Raw genomic sequence first — 18,267 nt, forward strand, 5'->3', positions numbered from 1 at the left:
TGGACTGCCCCACTGGGAACCAAACAGGTGGAGAGAGGTCGCGGTTCAAGCCAACTGGTGCAGCTCTCCTGCTTGATTCCCCGGCAACAGCACTCCCAGCCAGCAGACACTATGCTCCTTCCCTCGCTAGACAGCCCCTGCACGCTGGGCAACCAAGAAACAAACCCACAAGCGCACCGTACCTGTCGTGTCTCAGAGCTCGCATATCAACATAGACGGTGGTTGGGTCAGGTCCCGAGGTCCCCTGCAAGCAAGGACACAGCGCGGTTAACTCAAGTTTGTGTGGGAGGCATCTGGGTCTGCGCTTCCTACCAGTTAGCGAGAATTTCTGTGGTAAAATCTCAAACTGAACAAAAACTAAAAAGCACTAAACCCACACCTCTCTCCAAGATACCTGTTAGTGTCTAGTTTGATAACCTCAGTTCTGAAAGGAGCATCTTAGTAGGATTATGCCGGATTCTCACATGGCTTGACTGTCAATCATATTTACAAAGATAAGAAAGAAAAGAGGCGTGCCACACGTCTTGCCAAATAAACAAAGGCTGAAACTGTGAAGATGTCTGGCTAGCAGGTTGTCAAGGGTAGGAGGCATCGTTTGCTGAGAAGTTCTTGCTACATGCATTCTAAAAGGTGTGTTTTTAGAGGTCAAGATACTGAAGCAGAACATGGGACTCGGACTGACAACTCGAAAAGGAAGAGATAAGAGATAATTATCTTGTTCCTTTTAGCGCTGCCTCTGTCTTCGCTTTCCTCCAGCTGAGGGAGGTTATTTTTGTCTGTGACACAGGTCAGGGAGGTGGTATGTTTATCAAGAGTGCAGTCAGCCCGGGAGTCAGCCCGTGACCCAGCTACCGAACACAGGGGTGCAGAGATCTGGTCTTGGCACCACAAATCCCTTCAAAACATGCTGGGTTGACTTCTGACCAATGATTTCCCTCCATGTAAGAGCAATGCAATTAAAGCTATGTTATAAACCAAAAATTCTAGCTCTATTTCTTGGGAAGGCCATGTGATACCTTGGGTAGAAAAAGATGGAGCCCAAAACAAATTTCCAAAAATGGAGGGAGCCCCTCATAATTTATTTGAAGAACTATGCTAAAATTCTTCAGGAGAGAATCTTAACCTTGTATCATAAAAGAATAAGATAAAGACACCTTCCTTAAAGCAGGCTGCACTACTCAACACTCCTGGTCACCGGTCTCTTACCACGAGGACAGAGAACAGCACGTGCCGTCAGCCTCTGTGTGGAAGCTTACACCCCACCCTATATTACGCAAAGAACATTCTCTCCAACCTGTGGCTACTCAAGGAGCCATGTTACCAACTAGTGCTGAGTGGAGGAGAACTAGTATGATGTTCTGAGTAATGCAAAACACATAACCACAGAAGGCCAATTAAAAAGTAAACAAATCAGAAAACAGGTCACCAAATGTGGGAAGTGAAGTCAAACGGACAGGACCCCAAACTGGCAGAGAAACCACTGACTGTGCGTAATGGAAGTGTTTGTCGCGAGCGTGCGACGTTTGAAGACGTCTGAGAGAGCGCGTCGTGCTGGGCGCCAGTCCTCCGACCGTGGCCCGCACCCCCAGCCAGGCTCCGCACTCAACTTCTAGTGTGGCCCAGTGCCGGAAGCTGACGAGACGGTGGTGAGTGGGGGGCACTGGTGTGGATGAAGAGGAAGATCCCCTACCTGCTCAGCGAGCTTCCACAGCCTGTGGGGCTACAGCAGCAGGAGCGGGGGCAAGAAGAAAGGAGAGAACACCAGACCAACAGAACCACAAATAAGCAACACACAGACACGCAAACAAAACAACCCAACAATTAAAATGGGATGAGGAAGAGAGAGGGGTAGGGAGGAGAATGCAAAAAGCAGGGAACAAAGTAAAAAGAAGATCAAAAACAATGTCAAATATGGAAGTTGTTAAAATCAATCACTGTACCATTAAAGACTAAAAACAAACAAAAATCCTAGATGTCAACAAACCCACAGAGCAACGGAAGAGAGCAACAGATGACCACCTTGGACATACAGACTCGAGTCACCTCCTTAATATACAAGGTCAGTGGTATCGCCCGGCAGTTTAAGTGTATGATGCTTGCAGTTTCTTTTCTTTTCTGAGGGAAGTAGGGAGTCTGCATTTTATGGCCAAACTGTTGAACGTTCCCTCACTGAAATTCAATTGCTCCTTCAGTGACTTTAAACCAGGCGGGTCTGCTTACATGCGGACTGCTTCTGAGAAACCAGGGCTGTAATGTAAGTAGATTTTCTCTTCCCTTTGATTTTCTTAGTAATGTTTTTGTTTGTCTAGTTCACATTACTGCAAGAATGCAGAACATAATACATAAACACACAAAATAGGTGTGAAGCAGCTATTTATGTCATCACTAAGGCTCCTGGTCAACAGTGGGCTATTAGTGAAGTTTCCGGGGAGTCAGAAATTCCTTCTATGTGGGTTTTCCACTGGGTGGGGGTCAGCGCCCCTAAGCCCCTCATTGCTCGAGGTCAACTGTAGTTCCAAGGCTCCGATGACAATCATGAAGGAGAGCCTGGATGCGTTCATATCTAAAATCAGGATGCCTAGCCCTGCTCCTCCACAAGAGAACCTACAAGAGAAGATGCCCAAGTACATGTGAAGCATGAAGGAACGGAGCCCTGGGCTTGCACTCAGTCCAGGTCAGCTGTGTGAGCAGGGACCTGCCCCTCCCGAGCACGTACCCCACCCCTGTGTCAGCCCACACTTGAACAGAGAGCTCTCCGTCCAGAGCACACACCCCTGTCAGCCCCGCACACCAGCAGGGACCTGCCCCTCGTGAGTTCGAGCCTCGTGTCAGTCTCACAAAGACACTTCCTCCTGGTTTGTTCTCACCTTCCGTGGTTTTGGGGTCCTCGGCCACCCCTCTTAAATTACCGACGTTGGCGCAGCAGAAACACTCCAGAAAGCACCTAGAGTCAGGTCCCTGGAGCGCGTGGGGAAGAACGAGGGACAGATTCCAGTCCTCCCAGAAGTGCTCTCCAGGGCCCTGGATGAGGGACAGTCGCGGTCCAGCGAGGACCGCTGCAATATCAAGTCATCAGCTGGATTTCCAGGTGGTGACACCCAACGCCAGAGGGAGACGCTACCACTGCTCAACGGGGAGTGGAGCCTTTAAGAACAGCAATGCTCCAGATCTAGAATGAGGCTTCCATCCCCCTGTCGCTGCCTTCACAGTGGCAGCCAGGCAGTGGCTTTCTTGGCGTGGAGCTGCGGCAGGACAAGAAGGAACAGGCTCAGGAAAGGCGTCTGCACTTGAAGGTACACGGGACTTTTACTGGACCTATTCAAGCCGAATGCAAGGTTTTCAATAATTCCCTTCATAATTCCTTGAATCCCAAACATTCCAAATATTAATGGAGCAAAATAAGCCCATGTTTTCTGTAAATTAATTTAATTCACAGATTTTGTTGTGATGGCTCAAGGCATTATGTCAGAGAAAAATATGTATGACCAGGAATAAATTTCTCAACTTGTAGGCGCAGGGAAGGGACAACTCAGCATCTGGAGCAAAATCCCTCTGTGCATTCATTAATAAGGGATACACGAAGGAGGAGGTAAAGAGTTAATATATAGTTGTTTCCAAACTTTAAAAATCTTAAGGTACAAAAAAATTGAGATTTCAAGATACATATGAGGGACTGTGTATTTAACAAAATTTCCTCGCTTGAACAAAATTTACTTTGACAAAGAATGTAAGCTGGAGTTTCTTTAAATAAGGAGGTCCCTAATGCATAAAAGTGCCCCCGAGTATTTAAAGATCATCAAATATTTGCAAAAAGGACCAGCAGGAAAGAAGATCCACTTATTCCAACTGGAGCTTATTCAGAAATGACAGAGCACGTTTGAAATTTCAGGTTATATTAATAATAATAAAAAAAAGGATTCACTCTAAAATTCAGCTGTACAATAAATAGGTTGCATATGGACATATTCATACTAAAAATCATTTTTTCTTTGGTATAAAAGTACTGTCAGTTAGGCATTAAACACTTCTTGAACACATAAGCTATATTTAAATCTCAGCTGAAAATATACAGACTCACATCCTAAACACAGCACAGAAAATCCAACACCTCAGCACATAGCACCGTAAGCTTACGTAACAAATTCCCGAGTGGAAATGAGTGCAATGAAGCCACAGTGCCAAAGTACTGATGTTGGGCATATCTACTGTGCTGGGTGTTGGAGGAGTCGAGGGAGTTATCCATAAACGGGGGTCAGGGGAGGCAGTGTCCCCTGGGGCAGATTATGGGGAGCACGAAGCAGACTCTGGGCACAGCACAGGCTCATTGCTGGCCATGTTGGCAGTTGAATGCTAGCAGTGGTCCTGCCCGCAGGACTCAAGCCAGGTTCTTTGGTGCTCCTAGCAGATCTGTGTATCAACCATGATCTTTTCACCATTTTAATTGAGGTATAATTTACAGACAACAAAATGCACAGATTTTTCACATTTGGTTACATGAATTTGGACAATCGTATACACCCATGTGACTACCACCCCAAATAGCATATAAAAACTCCTTCACCTCTGACCCCAAAAGGCTACCACTTTGTGATTTCTAACACCACAGATTAACCCATTATCAGACTTCATATAAAATAACACAGCATGTATTCTCCTGTGTTGGCTTTCACTGAACACGATGATTCTGGAATTCACACATGATGTTTGCGGCAGCAGCTTGCCCCTCTACGTTCTGGGAAGTGTTCTGCTGTATGAACACATCATCATGTACTCTTCCATCCTGTTGGCTGTGGGACATTTGGGTTATCTCCAGTTAGGGGCTATCCTGACAAAGCTTGTACAAATAAGTTTGTAGGCAGGTTTTCTTTCCGGTACATACTCTGACATGCTGGCTCACAGGGCTGACATGCATTGAACTTTATAAGAAACTGTTAAATCTGTCCCCAAACTCGCAATGATTAAGGGTTCTAGCTGCTCCACGTCTTCATCACCATTTAGTACTGTCAGCCTTGTTGATCTTAATTATTCTAGGAGGTGAGACATGGAAGCACTGTATTTTTTTTTTAAGTGAAAATCACAGTTTCAATGGAGTACCACATGTTGTGCTTTGACTCATTTTTGGGGAGCTAATCAGCAAAGGGAGGAACTTCAGGAACCGCACAGAACATGGAATGCTTCCCAAATCTGCAGGTCACCCTGCAGTAGCTGTGCTTACCTGTTCTATATTGTCCTCACTGTGGGCTATGCGCTGCCTACGCAAGTATGCCATGTGATTCGTCAGCATTTTCCTGATAACTACAGATGCTGAGCACATTTTATGCACTTATTGGCCCCTTGTAGGTCTCCTTCTGTGAAATGTATATTCAAGTCTTCTGCGGATTTGTCAGATATGTTATTATAAATACATCTTCCCAGTCTGTATTTTTTCTATCAATTTTCTTAACCATATTAACTTTAATTTTGATGAAGTCCAGTTATCAAGTCTTCCTTTTATGCTTAGTGCTTTTTTGTGCCCTAAGAAATCTTTGCATATTCCAAGTAATGAAGACTGTCTTTGCAGTATTTCCTGGAAGCTTTATTCTAAAACTCTCATCACAGACATGCAGGGCCATGATCCACCTAGAACAGATTTTCGTGATTTTCGTGTATTCTACGAGGAAGGGATTGAGGCTACTTATACCCATCTAAATCTTCAGTCATTCCAAAACATTTGTCAAAAAACCTTTTCTTTCCCTACTCAATGGAGTTGGTGACATGGGGTCTATTTCTGGATTCATTTTTTCCCCAGGTTTGCTTTGTTTTTGTGGTTTTGCTTTCCTCTCTGTTGGTCTCTCTGGATGCCAATGTCACATTGTCTTGATTACCAGAGCTTTACAGGGAGTTTCAAAATCAGGTACCTAAGTCCTTCAACACTGTTCTTTTTCAAGACTGTTTTTTCTTTTTTGCAATTCCATAACAACTTTAGAACCATTTTGTCAATTTCCTCAGGACAAGCCTTCTTAGATTTAGTTGGGACTGATCAGTTTTGGGGGAAAAAAAGTCATCTTAAAAATACTGACTCATTGGTTGAGCGTCTGCCTTTAGCTCAGGTCATGATCTCAGGGTCCTGGGATCGAGCCCCGTGTTGGGCTCCCTGCTCAGTGGGGATTCAGCTTCTCCTTCTTCCTCTGCCCCCCCTATCCCACGCGCTCATGGTCTCTCAAATAAATAAATAAATAAATAAATCTTTAAAAAAAATGCTGACTCATCCACTCCATGACTATGACACATCCATTCATTTATTAGGATTTCATTTCTTTCAGCAATATTTTGTGATTTTGGTGTACTCCTTTAAGTGCACCTTTCATTCTTAAGTACTTGAAGTTTTTGGATATTATAGTAAATGGCATTTAAAAAATTTCATTTTCTGATTGTTCATTACTACTCTAAAGAAATATTATTTACTCTTTTTAATTTTTATTTTTTATTATGTTATGTTAGTCACCATACAGTACTTATATTTTAAATCCCGTATAGCTAACATATAGTGTTATATTAGTTTCAGGTGTACAATATGGTGATTCAACAATTCTGTGTATTACTCAATGCACATCAAGAGAAGTGTGCTCTCAATCCCCTTCACTCATCCTCACACTCCCTCCCACCTCCCCTATGGTAATCATCAGTTTGTTCTTTATATTTAGGAGTCTGTGTTTTGGTTTGTCTCTTTTTCGTTTGTTTCGTTTCTTAAATTCCACACATGAGTGAAATCATATGGAATTGGTCTTTCTCTGACTTATTTCACTTAGCATAGTACACTCTAACTCTGTCCACATTGTTGCAAATGGCAAGATTTCATGCTTTTTTAGAGTGGAGCAATATTCCGTTATATACACACACACATATGTATATATACATACCACCACCATACGCACACACACACACATCTTCTTTATTCATCTATTGATGGACACTTCATCTATTTATTGATGGATATAAACATACATATATATATATATACCACATCTTCTTTATTCATCTATTGATAGACACTTGGGCTGTTTCCATATTCCAGCTATTGTAAATAATGCTGCCATAAATACAGGGGTGCATAGGAATACAATTTTTTATGTATAAACTTTTTTTTAAAGATTTTATTTATTCATTTGAGGGGCGCCTGGGTGGCTCAGTCGGTTAAGCGTCTGCCTTCAGCTCAGGTCATGATCCCAGGGTCCTGGGATCGAGCCCCGTATCGGGCTCCCTGCTCGGCGGGAAGCCTTCTTCTCCCTCTCCCACTCCCCCTACTTGTGTTCCCTCTCTCGCTGTGTCTCTCTCTGTCAAATAAATAAATAAAATCTTTAAAAAAAAAAATAAAGATTTTATTTATTCATTTGAGAGAGAGAGAGAGAATACAGAGGCAGAGGGAGAAGCAGACTCCTGACGCAGGGCTCAATCCCAGGACCCTGAGATCATGACCTGAGCTGAAGGCAGATGCTTAACCGACTGAGCCAGCCAGGGACTCTATGTATAAACTTTTTATTTTGTGCTATTCCTAACTTTACATATTAGTAATTGTGGTTTTAGTTCCATGGGAGTTTTTATGTGCACTACTGGGAAGTCTGCAAATAACAAGTTTTACTTCTATTTCCAGTATTTGCATCTTTTATGTCTTATCACATTGGCTAGGACTTCAATACAATGCTGATGTTCCTGATTTTAGGGGGAAAGCTCTCAAAGTGGACCCCTGAGGATGAGGTTCCAGCTTTTTGTATATGTTTTTTCTCAGACTGAAGAAGCTCCCATGTCTTCCTAGTTATCCCATGAACGACGGGTTTCTTACATCTATTGATACATCATACAATCATATTATTTTCTCCTTCATTCTGTTATAATATAGTAAATTAGACTGATAGTTTTTAAATGGTGAAGCAACTCTGCATTCCTAGCTAAATCATGCTTGGTTGTGATTCACTACTCTTTTTATGTGTTGCTGCACTCAATATGCTAGTATTTTGTTTGGAATCTTTTTCACATGGGATATTGGCCTGGATTTTTAATTTCTGGGAATTTTTGTCAGATACTGGTATCCAGGTTACATTCACTTCATAACACATGTTGGATCATGTTCCTTTTTCCTCTATTTTCTGAACAAGTTTTTGCAGGATTGGTATTTTCCCAGTGAAATCATCTGGGCCTAGAGGTTTTCTTTTTCTCTCCTGTGAAGGTTTTGGATTATGGATTCAATTTCTTTCATATATATATATGAAATTACCTTCTTCTGAAATGACCTTCTTCATCTCTGGTAGTATTCTTTGTTCTGAAATTAATGTTGCTTGATATTCATATAGCTACTTCAGCTCTCCGTTAAGATTAGTATGGTACAATTTTTCTGTCCTTATACTCAATCTATTTGTGTCTTTATGTTTAAAATGAGTTTGTCATAGGGAATGTATAGTTAGGTTTTGCTTTTGAAAAATCCAATCTCATGATCTCTGCATCTTACTTGGGGTGTTTAGACCATTTATATGTATTGAATTATTGATGTGGTTATGTTTAAATATCTTTTTAAAAATTCATCCTACCTGTATTTTCACCCCTCTTTTCAGACTTCTGTATTTAGTATTGTTTCATAGGTCCATTTTATCTCCCTTGCTGGCTTATTAGTTTATCAGCTACTTAAAGAAAACAAATCTGTGGTTATGTTCAGGTTTTTAGCATACATCTTTTTCACAGCCTACCTGCAAGTGGTATTATACCACTTTTTGTATGACATATACACCTTGTGATAGTCTATTTCCATCTCCCCCCTCCCAACCTCTGGGCAGTTGTCATACAGTTGACTTCTACACATTATAAACCCCACACTATAATACCATTTTTGTCTAAGCCATCAATAATCTTGTAAAGAGATTTAAAAAGTGCTAAAGGTCTTACATGTTTACCTAGGCAGCTGCCATTTCCAGTTCTCATTCATTGCATAGATCCAGATTTCAATCTGGTATCATTTCTCTTCTGCCTAAAGGATTTCCATTGATATTTCTTCCTGTGTGGGTATGCTGATAGTAAATTCTCAGCTTTTTTTTTTTTTTTGTTATGGCTAAAAAAGTCTTTATATAGCCTGTGCTCTTGAAAGATATTTCCACTGAGTGTAAAATTCTAGGCTGACAACTCTTTTCTTTCAGTACTTAAAGATGTCCTCTACTGTCTTATTTCTCACGTCAGTTCTGATAAGGAACATGAAATGATCCCTATCTTTGTCCCTCTGTATATAATTTGACTTCTTTTTCATCTGGCTGCTTTTAAGATATTCCCTGTATCACTGTTTTGAGCAACTTAAGCAGTTTCCTTCAGGTTATGTTGGAGGTAGCTGAGCTTTGAGATTTGTGGGTTTATAGTTTCATCAAATTTAAAATAGTTCTTCATGTATTTTTTCTGGACCTCTATCCCTTCTTCCTCTGTTTTGGGGACTCCAAGCACCTGTATATTAAGTCATCTGAAGTTCCCCACAATTCAGTGATGCTCTTACCATTAAAATTTTTTCTATGTTTTATTTTGCAAAGTTTCTATTGCTATGTCTTCAAGTTCACCAATATTTTCTTCTGTCATCAATTCCATCACTGTATTTTTCATCACAAATACTGTAGTTTTCATTTCTAGAAGTTCAATTTGTTTTTTTCCCCTCTAACATTCCATGTTTCTTCTTAACATTTTGAATATCTGGAATACAGTTAAAATAACTCTTTTAGTATCCTTGACTATAAATTTAATATCTGCATTAGTTTAGTTCAGTTTTGATTGACTGTTATTTCTCCTCATTGTGGATATTTACTTGTTTCTTGGTATGCCTGGTAATTTTTGATAGTATGTCAGACATTGTAAATTTGACCTTGCTGGGTGCTGGATATTTTTGTATTCCTGTAAATATTCTTGAGCTTTGTTCTACATCAAATCACTTGGAAAGATCTTGATTTTCCTGGTTCTTGCTTTTAATATCTGTTAGGTGGGACCTAGGCAGTGCCTCATGAATTATGAGATTTTCAGTCTGGCTGCTGGGAACAAGCAGTATTCACTCCAGCCCTTTTGGCTGGTTCTTTGTGTGACTCTGAGTAGTTTTCTAACATGAATTGATGCTGATTGGTGTTCAGAAGATTACTTGAGGAGGATGCTCTACAAACACTTGAGGAGGGTCCTCCGGGGATCCCCAGAGCTCTATGTGTCTCTTTCCTCTGTAGCACCCTGTTCTGTGAACTCTAGCCACCTTTTGTCTCCTCAGACTCAGCTCCATCTCCTCCACTCAAAGAGCTCACCAGGCTGCAGTAACCTAGAGAAATCACAGGGCTAACCTTGCTTCTCTCAGGGCTCTTCCTTCTTTGTCACTTGACATCTAGGGTCATGCTTCATGTATTTGACCATTCTTTATTTGTTTCAGGGAAGAGGATATATCTGGTCCCTGCTACTCTATCTTGGCCAACAGAAGAAGACCCTAGCCCTATTACATGTAAATTTTTTCCCTCTCTCCATCACTCCTTATCTCTCAGATGTATTTAGGTGTAATTTGCATGCAATAAAATTCATCCTTAAGTTTACAGGTTGATTGACTTTGACAAATGTATAGTCATGTAACTACCATCACAATCAGGACATAGAAAATCTTTATCATCCCAAAAGTCCCCTCCTGCCTCTTTGCAGTCAATCCCCTCCCCTGGCCCTCAGCACCTGGCAACACTGATCTGACTGTTGTACCTACAGTTTTGCCTTATCCAGGATATCATATAAATAACCTCATATAGTATGCAGACCTCTGTGTCTGGCTTCCCTCATCCAGAAGATTATTCCTGACGTCCAGTCATGCTGTTCCCTGCAGGAGCAGTCTATCTCTCCCACTACTGAATAGCACATTGCTGCATGAATGGAGTACAACCTGCCCTTCCATTCTCAGGTAATGGATATGTAGCTATTTCCAGTTCTTGGTGATTATGAATGAAGCTGCTGGACACATTTGTGTGTCGGCCCCTGGGAGGATGTACACTTTCACTTCTCTTGGGTGAACACCCAGGAGAGAAATGCTGGCTCATATGGCAAGTCATGTTCAATAGTATAGGAAACTCACAAACTGTTCTCCAAAGTTGCTGCGCTGCCCCACATCCCTAACAGTGATGTATGAGGCTTCACAAATTGTCCCATTCCCTGCTAGCACATGGTATCATTAGTCTGCCTCTCTCTTATTAGTGATCAGTATTGCTAGTTTACCAAATTTATTAATTTTTGTAAAGAATCAACTTTTCACTGTATTGAGTCTTCCATTGTCTGTTTTCTATTTAACTCATTTCCACATTTATTTTTATTTTCTCCAACTTTGGGCTTGAGTTTTTTGCTTTTTCCTAGATTTTTTTGAGGTGGAAGTTAAAATAGATTTTACACTCTTCTCTTTCCTAATACAAACATTTACTGCTGAGCACTACTTTAGGTGCAACCAACAAAACTTGATATGCTGTGTTTTCATTAACAATCCTTTTAAAGTACTTTCTCGGGGCGCCTGGGTGGCTCAGTTGGTTAAGCGACTGCCTTCGGCTCAGGTCATGATCCTGGAGTCCCTGGATCGAGTACAGCATCGGGCTCCCTGCTCGGCAGGGAGTCTGCTTCTCCCTCTGACCCTCTCCACTCTCATGTGCTCTCTCTCTCATTCTCTCTCTGTCAAATAAATAAATAAAATCTTAAAAAAAAAAAAAGATAAAGTACTTTCTCATCTTCCTCATGATTTCTTCTTTTATATATGGGTTATTCAGAAGTGTGTTGTTTAATTTCCAAATATTTAGGGATTTTCTGGCCATCTTCCTGTTATTACTAGTTTAATTACATCACAGAGAATATATTGTGTGATTGTGGTCATTTAATATTCATTGAAAATTGTTTTATAGTCTTTCCTGGGAATTTTTCATGTTTGACAAATATGTCAACTCTACATATGTTGGTGTCTGAGTCTGCTTGGGCTGCCATCACAAAATGCCATAGACTGTGTGCCTTAACAGAAATTTATTTCCTCATGGTTCCAGAAGCTAGAAGTCTGAGACCAAGGAACCTGCACAGCTGAGTTCTGGTGAGCACTCTCTTCTGGGCTTGCTGATAGCTGCCTTCTTGCTGTGTGTTCACATGGCTTTTCCTCACTGTGTGTGCATGGAGAGTGCAACCCTGATTTCCCTCCTTGAAAGGACACAAATCTTATCAGATTAGGTCTCTCTCTTTTTTTTTTTTTTTAAGATTTTATTTATTTATTTGACAGAGAGAGCAAGAGAGCACAAGCAGGGGGAACAGTAGAGGGAGAGGGAGAAGCAGGCCTCCCGCCGAGCAGGGAGCCTGATGCGGGGATTGATTCCAGGACCCTGGGACCATGACCTGAGCCGAAGGCAGATGCTTAACGACTGAGCCACCCAGGCGCCCCAAGTATAGTGTTCTTAAATGTCAATTACATCGGGGCACCTGGGTGGCTCAGTCGTTAAGCGTCTGCCTTCGGCTCAGGTCATGGTCCCAGGGTCCTGGGATCGAGCCCCACATCAGGCTCTCTGCTCGGCCAGGAGCCTGCTTCTCACTCTCCTGCTCCCCCTGCTTGTGTTCCCTCTCTAGCTATCTCTCTCTGTCAAATAAATAAATAAAATCTTAAAAAAAAAAATGTCAATTACATCAAGTTAGGCGACAGTGTTGTTAAAATCTTCTATATGCTGATTTTTTTCTTACTTATTTTATCAATTACTGCGAAAGAGATGTTAAAGTCTCCAACTATGACTATGAATTTGTCTTTTTTCCTTTTGAATTCTGTCAGTTTTGCTTCACGTATTTTGAAACTCGTTTTTAGGTGCATATGCACTTAGGATTTTTATGTTTACTGGTGAACTGACCCTTTAATCATCATTCAATGGACACCTTCACTTTCAGTAACCTTTACATCTAACATATCTGTTATTAATATGGCACACCAGTCATCTTCTGCTGACTTTGTGTCTACTTTCAACTTGTCAATACCCTCATAGTTAAGGTTTCTTGTAACCTTTACACATAGCTGACTCTTTTTAACTTGACAATCTCTGCCTTTTAATTGCCTGTTTAGTTAATTTACTTTTAATGTAATTGTTGATATGATTGGCTGTTTATTTGTCCCTTTTGTTTTTGTTCTTCCTTTCTTTTTCCTGCCCCCCTCCCCACAAACAGAATATTTTGGGTATAGTATTTTATCTCAATTGACCTTTTTTTTTTAGTGGTTGATGTAGAGATTAAAATTGGCATAATTTATCACAATCCACCTTCACATAATGTGCTTTATGAGCATAAAGAGCAGCATATTTCCATCCACCTCCTTGTCTGCCCTGAGGTTTGTCACCTCATGTGCCACTTCTACTCATGCTACAAATACCTCAATTGTCTTTTTTTTTTGCTTTGAATAGTTAATGGTCTTTAAAGAAATTTAAAATATTTACATATCTATATATTGCTAGAAAAATTTTCAAATGTTTCCTTGTATTTAGCTTTTCTAGCATTCTTTGCTTTTCCTACAGATCTGATCTGCCTTGTGTGCTTTCTTCTCTCCACCTGAGCAGTTCAGCCTTTCTTGTAGTGCACGTCTGCTGCTGATGGAGTCTCTCAGTGTTGCCCTGTCTACAAATACCTGCTATTGTCTTCCCAAAGGGTATTTTTGCTGGATAAGCAACTCTTTTAGCACTTTGCATGGATCACTCCACTGTGTTCTGACTTCTGTTGTTTCTGTCATTTTTATTGTTCTCCTCTGTGCACCGTATCTTTATTTTTGTAGCTGCTTGAAGACCATCTCTAACTTGGCTCTCAGCATTTTGAGAACGATTCAACTAGGTTTGTTTTTATTTACTCTGCCTGGAGCTCACAGAGATGCTGAGTCTGTAGGTCGACACCTCTCAGCGGTCCTCACCATTATGTCTTCAAACGGTTCTCTGTCCCAGTCCCCTCACCCTCCCCTTCTGGGATCCTACTACACGTACGGCAGACAACTTGGTATCACCCCAGAGATCCCACATACTGTTCCACTTTACATTCTTTCCTTCTCTCCTGATGTTTCCGTTTGCAGAGCTTCTACTGATGGGACCTGAAGTTTGCTCACGGGGCCTCTCCGTCTGCATCCAGTCTGCTATGGGAACCACGAAGAATCTTCTTTCTATGTCTGCAGCTTTCATTTCCAGCATTTCCATTTGGGTTTTTTTTTGTACTTTTTATCTTTCCATGACATCCCCACCTCTTTGTGCAAGGCGCATACCTCTTCAACTGCACCCTTTAACATATGTATCCTAGTTCTCTCAGAGTTTCTGGTAATTCCAGCATGTCTACTCTACGGACTATTTCCACATTCTTCTTGTGCCCATGTATTTCCTCTGTGCATGTCTTTTAGTTTTTTACTGTAAAGTAAACACTGTGTTTAAGAGACCAGTGGAGACTGAAGTAAAAAGCATGCACTCCCAGAAAGGGTACCTCCTTCTCTGGCCTCGTTCGGGTGTCTCAGAGATCTGTGCCCTTTGTAGGTGGCCTGGGATCTCTAACAGCTCCACTGAGATGCCAGTCCATGCTGGCTTCATGGCTGTGGGCAGGACGAGACTCCGGACACCAGCTTTTTGCCTGACAAGGTGGTTCTCCGTCTCTCCAGCCTCACCCCAGCCTTCGCCATCCTGCAGCCAATGTCCAGCCTTTGGAGGCAAACATGCTGCACTTGGTGAAGGTCCAGGGGGCTGTGACACACATGCTCAGCCCTCTTGTCCCACCTCTGTCTTTGGAGCGCAAGGGGAGTGTATCCAGTAGTCTGCAGCTGCCCAGAGGGGGCCGCTCAGCATTCCTGCTCTCTGCTCATCCCTCAGTACCTCTGCCTTCCATCCACTGAAGGCCCACCATCCCTCAGGGGAAATGGTTTCTCAGGCCACCCCCCCACCCAAACAAGGCTTCAGATGCTGGTTACTGTGCATTTACTAGAGGCCTAAAAAACCTCAGATGATTCTCTCGGCTCTCCTGCCCTGCTGCCGGCTTCTGCACTCTCCCCTCTGGACAGGAGACCTGCAGACAGGCTGGTGCAGGGATGCAGAGTGACTGAGCTGGGCTCCTTGGGATTTTGACCCACTCTCCCACACTACGTGCCACATTAGTGCGCTCAGGGTTTGGTTGGTCTCTACGGTAAGTTCCCCCTGCTGCTTCTCTGCCAGGGATGAAAATAAGGGTGTCTTCTCTCCACAGGTGACTTCAGTTCACTGAGACTTCCGTTAATCTTCAGCTCTCTGACAGATCTTAAAAACTGTGACTTGTATATTAACCAGGTTGTTTTAATGGTTAGGGTTGGAACAACAGTCTCTTGTGACTTATGCAGCCTAATAAAAAATGGAAGTCCAGAATTCGTTATATATAAATATACCTTTTGCTAACATCAAACAGAGCTGGTCTCTGTGGTTTGTCTGAAGCATCTCAACTGATTTAGAAATTAGTATCAGGAGTGTTTGCAGTAACAGATTATCAGGGAAGTAAGAGGGTCTGAAATTAATTAGTGGGTTTGGTAGGAGTCAAAGGCAGTGAAAATCCGGCTTGTATGCTGGAGCGGACCGTGGCAGTCCATGCCATGTCCTGACAAATTGGTTAATTAACTGACTTTCACAAAGGTCAGCAAACCCATGTGCAGAAAAGGAGCCTGCCTCTTTTCACAGTTCCCTAGAAACACAGCCATGACCGCTCACTCCCGTGTCACCCGCTTCTGCTGAGCTGCACCAGCAGAGCTGGGTCGTGCAGAGAGAGGCCATACTGACTGCAGGCCCAGGCTGCTCACTCAGCCCTTCAAGACAAAGTGCCACCAAGAGCTTCGGGTCAGGGAGCAGTGTGAACGCATGCAGACTGAGGCAGGGCAGCTGTGTCTGCGAGCGCTGCTCAAGTTGAAGGACCAATGAGAAGCTCAGATGCCCATGTTCTTCGTTCAAGACACCAACTCAAACCCAGGAAATTCCTGCAGCTGATAAAGGATCAACCCACACCAAAGTGACCCCTTGCCTGTGAAGCCTGCGGTGTTCAGCCTCAGGTGCCCAGCTCATCATGGTCTGCTAGGACCCTAGGCTCTTCCTGTTATTCCCAAAGCTCCGGAATGTCCAGATGGGAAGACACGCCCAGGAACCAGCAGATCCAACACCAAGTCTGTTCACTGTAGTACCCCGCCCCCCCCCCCCGCGCCTAGTGCACACCCAGTCATGCCATACAGAGGGGTGCAAGAACGCGTCTTCTCTTCTCTGCCTTTGTCTCACAGTTTACGGAGCCCATCCGTCCATGGCGGTGAACTTTACAGCCTAGTCCACAGCTGACAAGCCAACATGAGGGAATGTCCACCACCCAGCAGCAACCACAATAACAGCAGAGGCTTGAACTCGTTTCTTTTTTGGACAGAGGGCGGGTGTGTTATCGGTTCTAAGTGTGAAAGCTGTGTTATGATAGTTTTTTTGGGGGGGCGATGTGTAAGAATGGGACAGAGTGTGTGTTGATTAAGGCAGCCAAAGAGATGGGCTGAAGTTGCCATCTGTCACCCCTTTTTGGTCACCAAGCATCTGAACCCCTTTTCTGTATTTGGGGAACTCTACTTTTGGAGCTGTGCTGGATACAAAGCCCATGTGTGGTGACTAAAGCTAACTGCCACCCTCCTCCCGCTCTCCCGGATGCCAGCCTGTGGGCAGGTAACCAAGCCCGCCAGGTACCCGCATCCATCCGTGGCACCGGACAGCGTGCACGCTCCCGCCTGCGGCGGCGGCGAATCTGCAGCACGAGCACCAGCTGGTCGCCTTACGACTCCCAAACTCCAGCGTCCTCTCACGAACGGCATGAGCTATTCCTGGGTGCGCCACCCTAAACTGGGTTCCAGCGCCCCAGATGCCTCTGAGAGCCACCCATGGCGTCTTAACAAATTCCTTTTCATTCAGATTGCCAAGGAAGGTTTCTGCTGCTTACAAATCAGAATGTGGACTAGGATACTGGGTGACTGAGATGCAGGTCCCATGATCGCCAATGTTAATTTTCATTCTCTGGGACAACACGAATCAGCAGAAAGGGTGTGCGGGTTTCAGCTGAATGTGACTCATTCCTGGGAGCATATAACCCCCCCACAACACCTCATTTACTGTCACTTTCCCCCATCCAAAAGCAGTGGAGGGGGGAAATGAGAGCTCAAATTCATGAAAGCATTCTAACTATCAATTTTCTTTTGAGAATTACTTAAGATTTATATCAGCCTCTGAGCTTCCTGGTTTTTTTCTTTCCAACAATGACTTCACTTCTCATTATCAGGGTGGCTGTATTTCTCTTTCATTGTGTGAGTTTTAAGATTTAAGGTTGGTTATAACTGTTACTATTGATTTAATTCCACACAGCTATTTATGATAAGCTTTCCTCCCAGATAAATTAATCGGTATTTTTTAAAAATATCATAAAGATCAAAGTTTCTGCTAAGGTGACTTAAAAGTTTTGGGAAAGAGAAGACCTCATATTCCCTCCTTCCTTCTGCTGGTGAGGAGGATACTCATTTTTCTGTTACAATGAGCTAAATTTCTTAATCGAGTGCAACCGAAGACCTTTCAGCTTACATTTCTGAAAAGAGTAATTGCGGTTGTAGGCAATATCTTTTTCAACAGAGGTTAATAAACACATGACACTTCTTAACAGCACTAACGGAAATTTATGTTAAAGTTATTTAAACTCAGAAGTCATAACTTGATCTAATGTCCACTTCTGTCATAGATTCAACAAATCCAAATTGTTTTAAAGTCGTTTTTATGGCTAAAGGTTCTGGGAAATGTCATTTCTAAACATAAAAAATGGCACATACTTCTACATTTCATTCTTGCATGTTCTCTATAATATGCCAATATTTCATGTAAAATTCAAGTCAGCCACAGTTAATTTTATGAGTCCATTCTTTTGCCACAGAGCTATGACACTGAACTCAAGGGGGCTGTGTTGAAATAATTAATGTGGCAATTCCTGCTTCAGAATGATAAGTGGGTAAATAAACCGTTTCTGAGATAGAAGAGCTGAGTCAACAGCAGCACAGAAATTATGACTGTCCCAATCTTCTATTTTTATGATCGTCTCATATTTAGATTTTTTATACTTGCCCAGTTGTATATCGGACAACGACACATTTGTCAATTTTCAGGATTTTCTCTTAAACCCGGGTTTCATGCAACAGCACAAGCAAGCAGCCACCACAGCTCTGAGCTGTCAGGACGCCTTCCAGCATGCTGCCCACCATGGCCACGGAGC

The 18,267-nt window shown here is 42.7% G+C and overlaps 1 protein-coding gene across 1 annotated transcript in view; it reads right to left on the bottom strand.

Annotated features, from left to right (window-relative positions):
* Window positions 1–18,267, bottom strand: part of DIP2C (DIP2 acetate--CoA ligase C (putative)) — a 356,092-nt gene that overhangs the window by 26,618 nt on the left and 311,207 nt on the right. Inside the window, exon 28 of the mRNA XM_081818894.1 lies at window positions 183–244. Within this exon, the coding sequence (XP_081675020.1) occupies window positions 183–244 (62 nt within the window). The remainder of the gene's footprint in view (window positions 1–182; window positions 245–18,267) is intronic.

This window comes from Leptonychotes weddellii, chromosome 5, assembly GCF_054177405.1.
Source record: "Leptonychotes weddellii isolate Sample4059 chromosome 5, ASM5417740v2, whole genome shotgun sequence".
Classification (NCBI taxonomy): Eukaryota; Metazoa; Chordata; class Mammalia; order Carnivora; family Phocidae; genus Leptonychotes; species Leptonychotes weddellii.